The sequence below is a fragment of the Emydura macquarii genome, unplaced genomic scaffold (assembly GCF_026122565.2).
Source record: "Emydura macquarii macquarii isolate MOO-44397 ecotype Brisbane River unplaced genomic scaffold, CSIRO-AGI_Emac_v2 contig_369, whole genome shotgun sequence".
Classification (NCBI taxonomy): Eukaryota; Metazoa; Chordata; order Testudines; family Chelidae; genus Emydura; species Emydura macquarii.
This window is the reverse complement of record NW_027130506.1, coordinates 3,304,035-3,323,070: the sequence shown is the minus strand read 5'-3', so window position 1 is coordinate 3,323,070 and position 19,036 is coordinate 3,304,035. Positions and strand designations below refer to the sequence as shown.

The window sequence follows — 19,036 nt, the reverse complement described above, 5'->3', positions numbered from 1 at the left end:
GCTGAGACTTTATCAGGAGCAGGTATTCTCCGATCTCATGGTTTCAAGCCGTATGCTTCCATCGGGAAGGCTTTCCCGCGAAGTGACCCCCACTGCCTGAAGCGCGGGGGGAGGCCTTCGTAAGGAGAAGAATGGATCTGCAAGGCTTTCAGACCAAAATCCGCCTGAAAGCCTTGCTCATGGAGCCCCCGACCGGCTCTGAACCAACCTGCTCCGCTGTGGTATCCAGCTTGCCATAGGTGCAGAGGGCACCGCTGGCACCGACCCGACTCGGCACTGCAAAGAGAAGGAATCAGCGTTTGGAGTGCGGATACTCCCCCGCACTGGCTAAGCAGGCGGGGTGGAGCACTGATCCGTACTGAGGTCGGATCACGGACGCTTGCTGCGTGAGCCAGCGTCTCCAGCCAGGGAGCCTCCCCCGACTCTTGGGAGTGGGGGAGCCCCATAGCACCTACTGGCACCGTCGACTTCGGAGGCCGTTGGGCTCAAAAGCCTGATTGACCTTGCATATGCCACTGCCGCCCATACATCCATGAGAGAGAAGGGGCTGGCATTACGGGAGAAGCCCGCGTTGGGACCCCCTGAATGGCTCAGGAGATCCCCAGCATGGGGAGGAAGATCTCCTGCAGACCGGTTTACTAGGGTAGAGCAGAAATGCTCCCCTAGAAGTTATTCCAGGTCACGGTCACTGGACTGACCTTCATCGAGGCAGAGAGTGAAGTTGCCCGCCCAACACCGGTCTCGACCCCCCTGGCACTGAGTGAGGTCCATCTCACCGTTCCCGCTTCCCGGCAGCAAAGTGTTTGCCCGCAGTGACGCAGCACTGATTCCGGTCACCAGAGACAGATTCGGCACTGAGGAGTTCGTCCCCCGCACCGAGGCTGAGCCAAACACGGTTGCCGGAGACAGACTCGGCAACGAGGAGTTTGCCCCACACTGAGGCTGCGCAGAACCTGGCAGCCGGCATGCATATAGAGTGCAAAGTCCTCAGTACCGGAATGATGGTCTGGTCAGCCCAGCTCGCCTGATCGTTGTCCGTACACCTGCTCCGGCCGTGGCAACCACGTCGAACCTGGTAGTCGAGGTCGTCGACATTGAGGGGACGCTCGCCGGAGCGACGGAGAATCTGTGGATTGTGGCACTGCCCTCTCCTCCTCCGCCTCCTTCCCCCCTCCCCCCCCTCCCAGGGTTCGCTACTGCAGAGTGAGAGCCTTTGGGGCAGCGCCACTGTGGTCTTTTGACGGTGCCTCGGTGCCCTTTGGGGAGGTAGTCACTGGGGGAGCCACCACCAATGAAAGGTGCCAGAGCCCCAGGCGCAGGTAGTCCCGGATGGCCTCAGAGGCAATGGTCATGGAGGCCTATGGGGTTTCTCGGGGGGGGGACCACGGTCTGTCAACCCCTCGGGGATGCAGTCAGTGCCTCGGGTACAGGAGAAAGAGCCACCATTCGCCCTCGGACGACGACTCAGCCCCATGGGCAGAGACTCCTGTGGGGATCGCCTGTCAACGGGAAGAGGTGCTTCATCCCTCCAATCCCCACCCTCTCCTACCCGCTGGATGAAGCACGCTCCTGGGCCCTGGTTGATTCTAGGACGCACTGGGAACTGCTGAAGTGGTGACCTCCAGCTTGGCGCTGGAGGCAAAGGAGCTAAAGGGGCGTCAGACCGTCTCTTTAATGTGCTAGCGGTGGGCCTCCACAGTTGGGGTAGCCCTCCCGGCCTACAAAGGGGTGCTCAGGATAGTGAGGGCCTCGTGGCAAACCCCCTCCTCTGTAGCTGATACCTAAATGAGCCGAGAAAAGTATTACGCCCCAGCCAAGGGGTTTGAATACTTGTTCACCACCCCACCCCAGGTCCCTGGTGGTGATTGCTGCCAACCACAGGGATAGGCAGCCAGGCTCTACTCCAGAGAACAAGGGCGATTGTAAGCCAGACTTGTTTGGAGAAAAATTTTTATTCAGTAGCACTACCAGCAAGTAGAAGGTGAGCCCTTGGGGGACTCAGTGAGCCGCTTTGCTGAGGCTCTGCCCGGCAGCAGGCGCTGAACTTGTATACCATTGCAGAAGAGGGTACCATGGGAGCTAGAGCAGCACTCCAGGCATCCTCATTTGCTGTTGATTCGGTGGGCAGAGCCATACCCCCTGTCATTGGCATGCTCAGATGTCAGTGGCTGCAATCCCGGGCTGTCCCAAAAGGTCCAGCAGTCCTTCCAGGGGCCTCCCTTGGATGAATCAGCCTTGTCTTCGGTTCAGATGGATATGAACCTGTGTGGTCTAAAGGACTTCAAGACCACGCTCTGTTCCCGGGCCGTTACATGCCACAGACTTTCAGGTGTCAGGCAGGTCCCCAGGGACAGCAGCAGAAGAGGTGTCAGCCACGTCTGTCTCACAACCTACGGGCAATGGGACAGAGTCGGGGAGTCTAGGAGACACCATCCGCCCTGAGTGTCTCTTTAGGCCCTCAGTAAAGGTCATCTTGGCGATAGGGCAGTTGGAAAAGGCCCTTTCTGATGGTGCATGCAAGGGCAGCGCCCTAGCCTCTACCCTCCTTCCGGTTCGTGTGGGCCAGAACGCCTTCGGACCACTGGGTCCTTGATATGGTTTGGTGGGCTAGGCCCCCCAGTCGTCTCTGCTTCCCCCCCCCCCCAACCCCCATGACACCTCCCCCTTCCTCCCTCTCAGTGGCAATTCCACATCCAAGAGGTTGAGGCCGTCTCAGCCCGGAGCAGTGGGAAAGGTCCCTTAGGGCACGGTGGAAGAGGTCTTATTCGAGGTACTTCCTCATCCTCTAGAAAAAAGGGGATTTAAGAACGGTGTCAGACCTATGTCGTCTCACAAATACCTTAAGGGACTCAAGTCTTGCATGGTCTCCCCAGCTCCAGTATTGGATACAGGAGCCTGGTCTGCCACCCTGGATGTCAGGGACGCATATCTTCAACGCTTCCTTCACCTCATAGTGGTGGCTCCTTCTAACACTTTACGGCTTTACCCTGTGGCCTGTTCTCGGGTCTGAGGTTGTTTACCGAAGGCCTGGCAGTGGTAGCTGCGCACTTGAGACAAAAGGGGGTGCAGGACTTGCACAGTCCAGGTCCCAAGTCCAGAGCAGTGTGAGCCAGTCAGGCGCCACTTGCAGCTGGTGGGTCCTGCTGGTAAACAAACAAAAGTCCACATTAACTCAGGTGCAGCCTATGGAATGCATCGGCGTGACTGATTGCTTCCCAGGCCAGGCCTTCTTGCCTCAGCCGTGCTGTGAGACAGTGTCCCTCAGGATGGCCCACCTGAACAAATGCCCAGCGACAACAGCCAAACATGGCCAACGGCTGGTAGGTCACTATGTGGTGAGGCTAATGAGCCTGACGCTTAGGCTGCTTCAGTCATGGCTAGCCTCGGTGTACCGTTCGAGCAGGTAACTTCTGCACTGGGAGGCTAGGGTCCCCTCTACTCCCCTTCCCCCCATCCCCCTCCCCCCCAAAAAAACAGCAGCAAGCCCTAGCCTCCCTAGACTTGTGGATGACTCCTCAGGATGTGTGAAGGGGGTTCAGTTCATGGAGCTGGCTCCTTCAGTTACCCTGATATCGGACGCCTCAGGCAGAGGGTGACGTGCCGTATCAGCGCTGACCTCGGCTCACAAGGCGTCTGGCCAAGGAAGGAGAGGCGTCGGCACACCAATGTAAAGAACCGCGAAACGCTCGCAGCGCTTGCGGAATGTTCCTCCGCTTATTGAGGGCAGGGTAGTATAGGTGCTGACAGACAGCGCAGCGACCATGTACTACATCGACAGGCAGGGGAAGCCCATTCGTCAGCCTTAGGAAGGGAAGCTATCGGTCCTTAGGACCTGGCAGTGATCACCTCCCAGGGGTGATGAACGACAAGGCAGACCACGTCAAGGGGTCGCTCTCCCTCACCATGACGGGTCGCTGCACTCACGAAGGGCGTCTATGACCGGCTGCGGTGGGTGGTTTCCTCAAAGGGAGTCTGTCTGTATTGGACTGGAGCACGAGGTGTCCACGGTGCTGCTCTCTCTGTGGTCAAGGGGCGGGGTCAATCGCCAATGCCTTCCATCTGTAGCGGTCATAGAGCTTCATATTCACTTTCCTGCCTTTCCCCTCCTGCATACAACCCTGCTAAAGATGAGGAGGGGTTAAACAGATGCCATCTCGATTGCTCCAGCCTGTCCATGCCATCACAGTTCACCATACTGCTGGTTTTCTTGATTGCCCGCCTCGGGAGCCTCCGAGACAGCATGACCCCAGATCCCAGGATCATGGTCACCTGCGGTGCCCAGACCTGGGCCCTTGACACCTCCTGGAGTGGTGGATTGGTGACTGAGAAACGATGAGCCGAGCCGCTCACAGCAAATCCAGTGAGTCCTGCTGGGTAGCAGGAAGCCCTCCACCCAGGTCGTTTACCGGGTTAAGTGGAAGTGGCTGTTGCCTGCTGGGAGGAGTCCCGGGGTATTCCGTCCAGCCTCTTGCCAGTGCAGGAGATCCAGGAAATACTTGCCACAGTTAAAGCTTCAGGGACTGGCTGCGGCCTCCCTGAAGGCCCACCTAGCAGCCATATCAGCTTCCATCAGTTGCTAGAAGGGGGATTGAGGCTCTCCCATCCAATGTCGGTTAGGTTCCTGAGGGGAGCGGAAGGCTCTATCCGTAGGTCCGCGATCCGGTGCTTCCCTGGGATCTCGACCTCGTCCTTTGACAGCGTACGGGGCCCCCCCTTGGAACCTGTGGCGTCATGCCCTCTACTCCTGTCTTCCGGGAAGGTGGCCTTCCTGGGGGTATTTACCTCGGCAAGGAAGGTCTCCAGGATCAGGGCTCTGATCTCGGAGCCCGCCCCCCCTCCCAATACTGTATCCTATAAAGATAAGATTCAGTTGAGGCCGCACTGGACCTTCCGGCCTAAGGTGTTTTCCCAGTTTCATTGTGACCAACATATATTCTCCCTATTTTTTCCCCGAATCTCATGGTTTGGAAGAGAAGAGAAGGTGGCACTCGTTAAACGTGAGAGGGGCCCTGGCTTCTACTTCAGGTGTACGAGGCCGCTCTGGAGAGTGATGCAGCTCTTCGTCGCTGCAGCTGACTGGATGAAAGGTTCACTGGTCTCCACCCGGCTCATCTTCCTGGTGAACTTCTTGCATCGAATTCGGCTACGAGCAGCTGAAGGTGCCGCTTCCGGGTGCCACCACAGCTTACTCAACAGAGTTCAAACTCCATCTATAGCCTTCCTAGCGGAAGTGCCAGGGCAGGGCATCTGCAGAGCAGCTGCCAGGCCAGCGGTACATACCTTTACATCCCACCACGCCTCTGTCCAACAGGCGCGGGCTTCAGCAGAGCTGGGCTGCAGGCAGCTCACCGCTAACTCCGGCCCACCGCCAAGGTACTGCTTGTTAGTCACCTATAGTGAAATGGACATGAGCAAGCACCCGAAGAAGAAAACAAGGTTACTTACCAGTAACTGATGTTCTTCGAGATGTGTTACTCATGTCCATTCCACAATCCACCCCTGTCCCTACCGCTGGAGTTGGCGGAAAGAAGGGACTGAGGGGGCGTAGGGCCGGCAGTGCTTCATATACCGCGGCATGTGCACAGGGCTCCACGGGGCGCCGGAGCCAGCCTTACAGGATCTGTTAAGGGGGAAAAAGTTCCGGTAGCCATGCATGGAGGCGTGCATACATCTATAGTGGAATGGACAGGAGCAATGCATCTCGAAGAACATCAGTTATTGGTAAGTAACCTTGTTTTACAAGACTACGAATTTTCTGATAATTCATTTGTTTTGATAAATATTGGTTTAGAAATAGAACTACATTGTTCAATGTACAGCAAATGCCAATAGTTTTTTCTACACTGTTTCTGTCTTTAATTGGGAAGGTAATGTTTTAATGGCTTCTTTATATTTAGTTGCTGAGGGATGGGTTAAACATGCAGCTGAGTAAACGTTGCTTTTTTGTAGAATGCTTTACTCTACTACATCTATAATCTGCTACGATATACTCATAGGTTACCATAATTGTAGAATTCTTTAATGTTTTAGTAAACTGGCAAAGAAATACTATTTCTGTAATAGTTTATATACTTTATGTTGCTGTTTGAAGTCTTGTAAGAATGAAGCCATATTTTCAGCATTCATGTTAATGTATAGTGTTTATTCATATCCTAGAAGCATGTTTAAAACAACGTTAAACTGAGTATTTTGTTACAGAAAGTTAAAATGGGAGGTATGGTTCCTAACTCTGTCATTAAGGGGAGCTGGAAAGTGAATATATATTAATTATTCACTCACAATCAGTCCACACTTGGTAAATTAGAACCATTTATCATTATTTCTTGACCAGTAATTTTTGTCTATAGCTGTAGGGTTATTTTAAACAGCCATATCCAGTTTATAGAGGGAATCCATGCCATGAAATTGCTGTATGGTACTAATCCTCTAATAGATTCCTTTTATAATGTATCACCTATTTGATTTGGACCATTATACATCTCCACAATAAAAGGAACAAAATAAAGACTGGTTTTCATAAAATGTCAGGCTCTATTGATCTTAAGAGTCTATCTTTCTTGTTACATAATAACCTTTTCCTGTCTCCGAATCCACTGGAATTTAAAATGTAACCACAATCTCATCACCATTCCTCAAAATTGAACAAATTGTTTCTGACTTACTGGAAAGGAATCCCCTGCCAATAATCAGAGACAGAAAATGTTAATATTCCCCAAATCAGATTTACATGAAAATGAGTTAAAACAAAAAAAATCCCAAAATTTAAAACTAATATTAAAGTTGACTTGTTAATTTTTATTTTCTGGTAATAATGACTTGCCATAATTACTAAATTAAGTCAAGGGTGAATTAAGAAATATTTTCATATAGTGTTTGCTTTTTTTCATTCTCAGCCTCAAATCCTGCAAAGACTTAAGCATATGAGTAACTTTATACATGTGAATAGTCTTATTGAACTCACTGGTACTGTTCATGTGACTTATTTTTTGTGGGAATCCTACCTTTTAAATGCACTTCAAGTACAATATAGGAAAAATGATCATGTTAACACATAGGATTTTGGAGTTTCTGTAATCAAATGCTCCCATTTTCTGTTAATATTCTATGATGAGACGGTTCCAAGCAAAATAGTCTAGTTCAGTGTTCCTCAACCTTTTAAATAGCAAGTATCCCCTAACTTCTGAAAATTTTAATAAGTACCCCAACACCCAATTTTCCACGGGATTCTATATTTATCAACTAATGTGAGTCATATGTTGGAAGAAGGGCCGTGATATGACAGATGTCAGATCTAGTGTGGGTAGGGTTACCACCTTTACACCAGGGGTGCGTAACTCAAGTATGTATCTGGACTAGAGGTGATGTTGGCCAAAGCTAGGAGGCTTTGAGCGGTATGCCAATGCTGGGGAATATAAAGCGCCATTCCAAATTTTTTGCCATAGATTTGAGAGGAAGAAGGGGTGAGAGAGAGTCAGGGAAGGAGGGCAAGCGAGAGAAAGAGATAGGAAAAGAGAGTCACTGGTGTAATCTGGGGCTGTCATAGTTGTCAATTTCACTGATCAGCTAGAGCAGTGAAATTGACAAGTTTTCTGGGCACTGGGCTTTGAGCAAGGGAGGGGGGCTGCCACCTGGGCAAGTTGCAGATGGCTGCTGCCTGGCTGCCAGTCCAGGAGGTGGGCGACTGCCACCCAATCTGAGCTGGGGCAGAGGGGGCTTCCACACCAACTGGGACCCAGGGATGTGGGCAGGTGGCTGCTGCCTGTCTTCAAGCTGGGGCGCTGGAGGCTGTCCCTCAGCTTGGAGCCAGGGAGCGGGTGGCTGCCACCCAGCTGTGAGCCCAGCTTGTGAGACGCAGGAGGCTGCTGCCGGGCTCCCACCTAGGATCTATGACCGGGCGGGAAGCGGGGGGCTGCCACCTGCCTTCCTCAGAAGTCAGCAGCTGCCGCCCGCCTCCCCTTCACTCTGTTTTTCCCCGGGTATCCCCTGCCTTTGTCTCGCATACCCCCAGGGGTACACATACCACAGGTTGAGAAACTATGGTCTAGTTTACTGTACCCAGTGTTCTCAATCCTACTACTGATACTATTCTCAGTATACCTTAGTGTCTTTGCATCAAGTTTGACATATCTGGAGGATCCTGGCATAGTTAACTTAGATACTTTTGAGATGAAAGGTGATGAGTAATTTAAAATATACTTTATAGTGTGATGTTGCACACCCAAACTACAACAAAAAAGATTTAAAAAAAATAAAAATCTAGTAGACTATTTCCAGTAGGAAAGGTGTTCTTGATCTTCAGAGTTTAACGTTCTTTTAAAAGCTGTTAATTACCTACTATGTTTTACTGACACTTAAGTTAATACACCCAAGAATGATGTTAGCCTTTTTTGCAACTATATCATATTACTCACTCATATTCAATTTGTGATCCACTATACCCCCCAGATCCTTTTCAGCAATACAACCACCTCCCCAGTTATTCCACATTTCGTAGTTGTGCATTTGATTTTTCCTTCCATCCAAAGTGAAGTACTTTGCCCTTGTCTTTCTTGAATTTCATCTTGTAGATTTCAGACCAGTTTTCCAATTTGTCAAGGTTGTTCTGAATTCTAATTCTGTGCTTCAGAGTGCTTGCAGCCCCCTGCCTGGTGTCATCTGCATATTTTATAAGCATACTCTCCACTCTATTATCCAAGTCATTAATGAAAACATTGAATAGTACCGGATCTAGAACTGACTCCTGAGGGTCCCTACTAGATAAGTTCTCCCAGTTTGACCACAAACCAATGATAACTACTTTTTGATTATGTTCTTTCAACCACTTTTGCACCTGCTGTAGGAGAGAGAGCATGTGCGCCATGATCACTTTAATCCAAATAGCCTTCTATCTTCAGATTCAGAATCAGATTTTTAAATCAGATTTCTAAGAGTACTGTATACATTTAGGCCAAGGTTTTCCAAAATAGGAACCTGAAATTAGAATTCAACACCAATATTTAGGCACCTAGATAAGTAATCTTATTTTCAAAATGCTGAGCATTCTGCAACTCTCATTAAAGTCACTGGGAATTAGTTAAGTGCATAAGTATTTTGAAAAATGTGACTTTTTTAGATGCCTAAATATTAGTTTGGAGCCTAACTGTAGGTTCCTGCTTTTGAAAATTTTGGTCTTAAAAACATACTTTCCACATAGTTCAACATATTGACCTTAGAAATTCTCTTATGCTAATAAATGGGTTGTCAGATTAGTTTTTACATAGGATATGTTCAGAGTGTTTTATTTAAGAATTCACACTTTTTGTTTCTCTTTTGGATGCTTGTTAGTAAATGTTTATAAGCCTGATTTTTCAAAGAAGTAGTACTGTTGTTTGATACTTCCCAGTTAGCCAAAACAAACAGAGTATAATCGTAAAAGTTGTGCTGATACCATATTTGAATGTGCTTTTTAAGAGTTGAAATGGGTTTTATTTTCTTGTAGGAGAAATCTCAACTATTTTTCCAATGCTTATGCTGCCGCAGTCAGCGCTGTGGACCCAGATGCTGGAAATGGAGAACTCTGCATTAAGGTTCCATCGGAGCTGTGGAAACATGTTGATGGTAAAGTGTAGAGACCATATTGATACTTAAATTAAGGTACTGCAGATTTGATAGCCAGGGCATTTTATATTGAAAAACATTAGATTTTAAGTAAACATAAATAATATATATAAATTAGAATGACTCCCCTGCCCCACAAAAAACCCACCAACACCTTTTTGGAAAGGATAAAAAGTTCGGATCCACTAAGGGACTTAGGTGTTGCAATGCTCAGCATCACAACACCTAACCAATCACTGAAGCAACAACGCAATCTACAAAGCCTTAGTTAGATGCATAGGCCCCCTCTACAATGAATGGGGAGAGATAGCCGCCTGAGAATGGGATCCACAAAAGCTAGCATGCTAGGCAGGGAGCCTCCTACTTTAGCTAGTGGGAGATGCTGATAAGAGACATGGGCATAGTTGGGGGGATAAATAGGGGTACTGCACCCTCAAACAGGCAAGGTGTGTGGCGGTGTCACGTGTGGTTATGTGCCACTTCCCCTCCCCCTAATTTCTACAACTGCCAACTTTCGCCAAATTGCCCTGCAGGGCTTGCTCTGTTCGGCCTGCCGGGGGGGTGCTCTGGCGCTGCCCTCCTGGCACATTTTGGCTCGTGGGTCCCTGCCTGAGCAGCTGGATGCCGCTTCCTGGGTCCAAGTGCCCACAGGGGACAGGGTGAGGGGAAGAGAGTGGGGAAGGAGACTGGGGGGTAGAGAAGGTGATGGGCTGGGGCAAAAGTCAGCGGGGAGAGGAAGGGGGTAGATGATAGGGAAAAGAAGGAGATACAGGAATGAGCGGGCGGAAGCAAGAGCCCAACAGGTGGTATTCCCTCGGTGGCTGCAGCAGCACCAAAGCAGCAACATCGCTGCAGCAGACGGTGCTGGAGTGGTTGTCAGTAGCAGCTGGAACTCCCCTATTAAGCTGGATCTTCCCCCTACCCTCAGCAACAGTAGCCCAGGAACCACTGCAGGTAGGGATAGAGAGCCAGTGAGCCAAGGTAACTGGCTTCAGTGTGAACGTGTGTGCGTGCATGCTTTGTCCCCTACCCCCCCAGTTATAGTAGTCAAATTACACCTATGATAAGAGGGGTGTGTTGTAAACACCGCCCCCCATGGAGTTAGGCAACTAAATACAGGCTACGGGGAGATACCTATCTGCTTGCAGTTCACAACCAGGAACCCCTCTACTAAAGTCAGGTGTCTTAGACTTTTATTTATTTAATTTTTTTAAAGTAAAACAAGCGTGGAGGAAAGGGGAAGTTGATAGTAATGAATATGAATAGAAATTGTAGAAAATTGATAAGGGAAGCAAAGGGATGTAAGGAAACCTTTATAGCTCTATGAATTAAAGGAGGCTAATGTAAATAAAAATCTACATGGTTTTCTGTAAAATAGATTCTGTCAACCTAACTTGATACCTTTTTTTGATGAGATTACAAGTTCAGTTGAAAAAAATAAGACTGTTGCCATAACACAATTAGACTTCTGTAGAGCTTGGTACCTCATGACTTTTTTATTAAAAGATTTTTGATATAAAACATTTTGACTTTTTTATATAAAATTAACATGTCACGCATTAAATGGATTAAAAACTCGTTAAATAATAGGTCTCAAAATACAGTTGTATTCAGGGAATCATTGAGTGGGTGTGTTTCCAATGGGATCCTGCAAGGATCAGTTCTTGGCCCTGTGCTATTTAATATTTTTATCAATGATCTGGAAGAAAACATAAAATCATCACTGATAAAATTTGCAGATGACACAAAAATTGGGGTGTGGTAGTTAATGAAGAGGACAGGTCATTAATTCAGAATGAGCTAGATCACATGGTAAACTGCGCGCAAGCAAACAAAATGTGTTTTAATATGGCTAAATGTAAATGTATACATCTAGGAACAAAGAATGTAGGCCATGCTTACAGGATGGGGCATTCCTGAGAAGCAGTGACTCTATCCACCACAACCTCAAAATCATTCCCAATCAGCTGAACATGAGCTTCCAATGTGATGCTATGGCCAAAAGAGCTAATGTGATCCTGGGATGCATAAACAGGGGAATCTGGAGTAGGTATAAAGAGGTTATTTTACCTCTGTACTTGGCACTGGTGCAACTGCTGCAGGAATAGTGCCCAGTCCTGGTGCCTGCAATTCAAGAAGTATGTTGATCATTTAGAGAGAGTTCAGAAAAGAACCATGAGAACTATTAAGGGATTAAAAACATGCTTTATAGTGATGGATTGAAAGTGCTCAATCTATTTAGCTTAAGAAAGAGAAGGTTAAGGGGTGACTTGATTACAGTCTGTATCTGCTTGGGGAACAAATATTCAATGGCCTCTTCAGTCTAGCAGAGAAAGGTCTAACATGATCCAGTGGCTGGAAGTTGAAGCTAGACAAATTCAGATTGGAAATAAGTCATACGTTTTTAACTGTGAGGGTAATTAACCATTTGGAACAATTTACCAAGGATTGTGATGGATTCTCCATCACTGACAATTTTTAAATCAAGATGGGATATTATCTAAAATATATGCTCTAGGAATTATTTTTGGGAAGTTCTAGGGCCTGTGTTATACAGGAGGTCAGACTAGATGGTCACAGTGGTCCCTTCTGGCCTTGGAATCTAAGAATTTAGGTGCCTAAGCTGTTTCTTCTGGAATGAATTAGGCACCTGCCTTGCTCAATGCAAAATGAAAGGAAGAAGAGATGGTAGTGATGCCCATCTTTATAATTTTTAGCCCAGTGGTTAGAAACTTACCTGGGATGTGGAAGACCCAAGTTGAATTCACCCTTTTACCTGAGGAGCAAGAGAATTTGAACAAGGATATCCCACATATCTCAGGGGAGTGCTCTAACCACTGAGCTCTGAGATGTTCCGTTAAAACTGTCCTACTTTGCATAAATAATCACTGGAGCAGGGGGACTAGTACCTGGTTCTCCAACCTCCCACGGGAGTGTCCTGAACAACAGGCATTAGAATCCTATTCTCTCTCTTTCTACCTCTGATCCTGTGACTCTAATTATTTTTCCAAAATGGCACAGTTTCAGAAGGAGAGAGTGGTGGAGCAGTACTTACTTTTGGGTTTAGGCACCCAAGTACTGTTGTGGATTTGGGCCAAAGTGATTAGACTACACATCACTCAGAAGAGATTCTTTTAAAAATAGCCCTTTTGCCTTAAATGCACAGGCCTTTTGGGTAATGTTTTACCTGTCATCTTCAGTCTTATGAAGCTGTACCTTTTCATAAGAATAATTTGATAGGGCATTTTGAGTCGTGGCTTTGAGCTTTCCCTGGAATAGTTAAGAAAGTGGCTCAGTTACCCCTTTCTAGTCTGGTCTGTTTTAAGTCTCATGGTGGAAGCCAAATATCTTGCATGTTAAATTTTTCGTTAACTAAATCAAGGTATATGGGAGCCAGCTAGGCATGTTTTGGGAAGGATATGTGTATTTCCATATCTTCATCTATTTTTAAAGTTACATTTCTCTTTTGACTGTCACATTGTGGGAGGTTTGCTTTTATTTATTTATGTTGTGTCGGTGGTCAGGTACATATTGTGAGGGAGAAATGTAGATTTATGTGCAGATTAGAATAACTATCTTCTGGAGCAATTGACCATTTTCACAAAGAATCAAAAGAGCATTAGTATAACAGTTAATTTTTATTTTCTGGGATGTATTTACATCAATCTTTTCTATATTAAGCTTCTGCGATGATGGTTTTCTTTAATAGTTGACACTGTATTTACTAGTACTGTATTGGGGAGAAGTATGTTATACATGGTACCAACAGCAGCTTTTCATTTCAGACCACTGTCTGTGGCCATTTGAGAGTAACTATGTGTACAATAAACTTTGACTATACCCACAAAAATTAAATTAGTACTATGATCCATGGCAAACATCTCATTTCTCAGGGTTAGATAACTAATTCTGTCCTAAAAATACCTTCAACTAGCCTTAATAGAGTTAATACTTATTTACATTTGTCAAGTGCCTAGCACCGTTGCCCAAAGTTTAGACATTACATTTCACATTGTTATTAAGGGAAACCCCATTTCACAGAATTTTTTTTCCTCTCCTTCTATTCTGTTTCATGGGACAGTTTGCTAATATTTTGTGCAGGTTTTAGACTGTCATGTCACGCAGTTGATAAAGAAAGTACTGTTTTGAAATAATTACAGTACTCATTCTTTAGCCAGAAAATTATTGCTGCACCATGTGTCTTACCAGTGGGAATGCTGAATGGATATGCTTTCTAAATGAAGGATTTGGGAAATGACAAAAACCTGTTTTTAAGAACACCACACATACAGAGTATTGAATTATTTTCCCTCTAACTGCTGTTTTAATTATTACGCAATTTATTAGCATTATTATTTGTTAACTAAAGCTATGAGCCCTACTCTAGGAAGCAGTCAGGGAATAACTACTGAACACAAAGATTTGTGCATTCCTTTTCATCCTCATATTGCCTACAACACTGTCAATAATGTACTCCAACTTTTGCTCACAGTGGTAGTTTGATCAAGTTGGGTTACATAATCCTTTTTGGTATCTGTTGGAAAGGAAAATGAAACCTTATGAAGTGTAGGAATGAGCTATTGACAGCATTGTAGGTGATATGGAGATGCAATGAAATGCACAAATCTTTCCCTTTAACTTTGTGTATCCATGCTTTTAAGATTCCTGGAGGATGGGGTGTTTCCTGATGCAACCTTAACTATCTAAACATACTTTTGTTGTCTAATATGGATCACATCTAATCCTAGTTATCTAAACATATTCAAAAGGAAAGGTGAATAAGGTAGTAAAAATATGCCAAACTCAGGCAATCTATCAAATGTATAAGTTTTTGCTTGCATGCAGTCTGTCTCTTTGGGTATCAGAACAAGGGACTGTGTGCTTAGTGCTCTCAGGCACTCTATTTCTATTACCACATTTCAAGAACTCAAGTCCACATCTGCTGCTAATTTCATGTGGCTGTGGGCAGGTCATTTAAATTCAATGTGCCTCATTTTATCTTTCTTTAAGATAGGTATATTTTTTGTCTGCCCCAAAGTTGCTTTTTGAGGTATGATATTTATAAAGCATTTTGCAGTCTTTGGGTGGGGGGAATAAACCACACACGATATAAATGTCAAGTATTTCAAGGGACGTTGTTAATTTGAAATCAGTTCTGTTAAATATATAAGATCGTTTAAGGTACTGCACCTGCAATAGGTTGTCCTATCAATTTTTGTGGTTTTACAACCACATTTTCCTGTTGAAGTGTGAAAGATCCATATTATCATGGAAGACTGATGGCAGTGGATCAGTGAAACTGACTGTGCATGCAGTGCTATCAAATGCAGAGAACTTAATTAGAAAGAAATAGTTTTAATCCTCCATTTCAGTTACACTGTTTTAGGTGTTACTTATCGCAATAGTGGGAAAAAATGTTTAAAGAGAGATTATTTTGAAGGTGTCACTTTGAAGCTTAACCACCAAAGATATATTAAGACTGTGAAGGAATTTACTGGATATTACATGTAATTTTTGTGGAAAACATTTTCAGCAAGCTGTGAAAATAGATCAGAAGTTACAGTGAAAGTGTAAATAAATATCCTTTAGTATTGAGACATTGGGAAGTGAAATGTAACCACAAGTGAAGGTTTTCATTAATATAAAACTTTCATATAAAAACCAGTTTGCTAGTTTGATGGTACATTGCAATATATAAGCTTTAGCAGGCCCAGTTGTGTGAGTTGATGAATGTTCTCCACTCCCCTTGAAGTCAGTGAATGTTTCCTGTAAAATAAATTTTGTATGAAGTGCTTACATACACACTAAACACATAGTTGCTTTCTTTCTTCTATAGAGTTAAAAGTCCTAAAGGTGCACATAAATTTTTCTCTGGACCAGCCAAAGGGAGGCCTTCATTTTGTGGTGCCCAATGTAGAAGGTAGCATGGCGGAGAGAGGGGCCCATGTCTTTTCTTGTGGATATCAAAATTCTACAAGGTAAGACTCTTAATCCTTGAATGAATGGTATACTGCATAACACATCTTGAATATCTTACAGAATCTCAGCATATTGGAAATACTAGTAATAATAATTCCACTGTTTTCTAATGTAGTTTCTTGTGAAATGTCAGTTGTTTAATCTCAAACTTCTGTTTGGAGTGAATTCAGCAGTGAGAGTCTGGCACAAAATGAATCACTGGAGATTTCTGCATGGTATAATTTAATGGGAAGCAGTAGCAGAGAAGCTTCCACTGCTGGCAGAAATTTGTGAAGTTGGTGCATAGTGAGAACTGGAGTGTGGGGTTGCCTACATGCCAAGTACCAAAGTATTTAGGAATATATAGCTTGGGATTGGAGAGGAAAAACCTGTCATAAAAAAGAAAAGTATGTAGTGTTTTCTTATTCTTTTCTTTTTTAATGTCCTCATCTTTTTCCTAGATTTTGGTTTCCTTGTGTTGATTCATATTCTGAACTGTGCACATGGAAACTAGAGTATACAGTAGATGCTGCAATGGTGGCTGTTTCAAATGGAGATTTGGTGGAAACAGTATATACCCATGATATGAGAAAGAAGACCTTTCATTACATGCTGACTATTCCAACTGCAGCTTCCAACATCTCTCTGGCCATAGGACCCTTTGAAATCCTTGTTGATCCATACATGCATGAGGTAATAATCTTCAGAGACTCTCCTTTTTAGAAAACTGGTAACTTTATTTTAGTGCCTATAACTAGATGCAGCAAGTATCAGTCTAAGAAAGATATGTGACTAACATACCAATCTCTACTAGTACAATTATGAGAGGATACTGATCCAGTGTTACCTTTATGAATCCTGTTAGTGTTTTGTATCTCTGAAATAAAACTCTAGCTAGAAGTCGTGGAACTAGATTGGTTGGAAATGGTAAATGCATACATTTTCAAATTGGTTTAAATCCAGGCCATTGCTGGTAGTGACCAAAATTTGTTACCACATAGTTCAGTGGCTTATGTGAAATAAGTTGGTAGCAAGATTCTCTTTCATGGTAACCTTTTGTGTTGTCCATGTCCATAAAAATGAGCCATTATGATTTATACTCTTGTCTATATTCTCAGAGAGACTGAAGAAGAACTAGGCAGGCAAATTAAAATACTTTTTCACCCAAGGAAGTGGCCAATCTATGTTCCTCTTGGTTGGAGTTTAAACGTGGTAGGGTAGTATTGGCAAACATACACTATTAATGCCTATGCTGTATTTGATCTATGGATAAACTGAAGACTTTAGTCTCCAGTGCTGACAGTCTGGTATCTCTCACAGGAAATAATTAAATATAAAAAATCTGGTAGGAAATCTTCGTATTCAAAATATATGTTATAAAAATTAGTGAAAGTGATCTGAAAAATCTAGTGATGAAACAGAAATAGAATTTCTGCAGTGTTTTAATGGTTTTTAGTTTACTAATGAGGTTGATCCAATGACCCTCATCAGTGTAACTCTACAGAAATCAATGGTGTTACACCAGCCATGATTCCAGTCCATTGTTACCAGTTGCATAGTAACCTTTGGGGAAACAACAATAACAAAAAGATAGTTACTAGGCTGAGGACATGATGTGATTGAAACTAAATAACAATAGCAACAGTTGACTGACTTGTTGCTGTCCAATATAAAATAATGCATTATTGTATAAGGGAACATAGTGTTCAACAAGATACCTGATAGGTTTAAAAACCAAACAAGCTTATGCCTTTGAATGGTAGACATCAGTAGGTAGACATCTTTTGGAATGCTTCCCGATCTCATGGTCCAAAATAGCCTCTCTATGTGAACCTGTAGTGCACACTGGTGAATGGGCCTAACTTTGAAAGTTTAGTTCTGCATACCCGTGTACCTTGACTCATATATATTACCTTTTGAATAAATTATGTTTCTGTTGCGGCTCTTACAGTTAAGATTTGCATCACTGTCCTTTTCTTCCATGAAACCTGTTACCACAGCAGTAAAAGTGCTGGTTTCTGTTACATTGCAGTGGCCTCTTACATAGAAACAACTCTGTTTTTCTTTTGATTATGTCTTTGTTTTAAATGTTATGTAATATTAAATTTGATATTTATGTATTTCAATATTAAGTTTTGAGTTAAATTAATTTGTTTTGTTTTTTAGGTGACTCATTTTTGTTTACCACAGCTTCTCCCATTGCTCAAACACACCACATCATACCTTCATGAGGTCTTTGAATTCTATGAAGAGATTCTTACCTGTCGCTACCCTTACTCCTGTTTCAAAACTGTTTTCGTAGATGAAGCATATGTTGAAGTAGCTGCTTATGCTTCCATGAGTATTTTTAGGTTAGTATTTATGGAGCTCAGATGTCTAAAAACGTGTACTGAGAGAGAACCCTCAGACTACTGTCCTTTTCTGGTGATGAGAAGATTAGGGCCAAAAGTATTTAAGTTGGATGCCTAAAGTTAGGCCCTTAAATAAGGGTTTGATTCTCAAAGGTGTAGAATGCTCACAACTTATATTGACTTCATAGCTAACTGAAGGCACCCAAGTTTGAAAATGTTGGCCTTTAGCTGTACTGCTGTCTTTTAACATAAGTTTCTAGTTTCTGACTTTTTACAAAGACATTAGATTGTTATATTTAAAGTAAAATAACAAAACACAACACTTGGATGGCTGCATTTGCTTTTTGTAATCAGAATTGCTATCACATAAAACATTTACAGTTGTGTTAAATAAAGTACAGCTTCTTATGGAAGTTTATGACAATTTATTATATCTCTCCAGCTGGAAAAAGGTGCTGTGTATCCATAGACTTTCCCCAGGTAAAACATAAAAAGCAAACTAGCATTAGTTCTCCAGAAGCATTTTATGTATATGAAAACAGCTGGAGAATTGTCTGTCTTTAGGTTATTTAAAAAAAGAGGAAAAAAAAAAAGAAATGAAGTTCTGTGTGGCAAAACAGTGAAAGTTTCTCAAATTGTAGTATCACATCTCATATTTTGTTTTGGTTGTTTAAACAATAAAGTCCGTGTTTCCTTCTCTTGTAGATTGTACTTATGTTTTTTTTTGTTTTGGTCTAGCACAAACCTTTTACACAGTGCAATGATTATAGATGAGACTCCCCTGACAAGGAGATACTTAGCTCAGGCCCTGGCTCAGCAGTTTTTTGGCTGTTTTATATCCAGAATGTCCTGGTGAGTACGATAAAACAGTATTATATACAAAATGGTAATAGTTTAGGATATTTTGGAAGTGTAATTCACATGTTGTATTTGACTCTAATGGGAAGTGAAATAGAATCTTTAGAAAAAATAATACAAATCATTAGGATATTGAGATCAACACGGTGAATAAGAATTCAAGAGAAATTGTTTGGTTTCCTGCTGAAAGAGAAATTAAAGAAAAACATTGTTCCCAGCTACTAATTACTGAAATTATATAAACCAATGTATGCTGTATTATCTAACAAGGT

The 19,036-nt window shown here is 43.7% G+C and overlaps 1 protein-coding gene across 2 annotated transcripts in view; it reads left to right on the top strand.

The window, feature by feature from the left end:
• Positions 1-19,036, top strand: part of TAF2 (TATA-box binding protein associated factor 2) — a 110,594-nt gene that overhangs the window by 15,867 nt on the left and 75,691 nt on the right. The window contains exons 4-8 of one of the 2 annotated variants that reach the window (XM_067530787.1): positions 9,479-9,597; positions 15,434-15,575; positions 16,017-16,248; positions 17,722-17,906; positions 18,645-18,758. In XM_067530787.1, coding sequence (XP_067386888.1) covers positions 9,479-9,597; positions 15,434-15,575; positions 16,017-16,248; positions 17,722-17,906; positions 18,645-18,758 — 792 coding nt within the window. The remainder of the gene's footprint in view (positions 1-9,478; positions 9,598-15,433; positions 15,576-16,016; positions 16,249-17,721; positions 17,907-18,644; positions 18,759-19,036) is intronic. The other variant, XM_067530794.1, reaches the window with a different exon arrangement.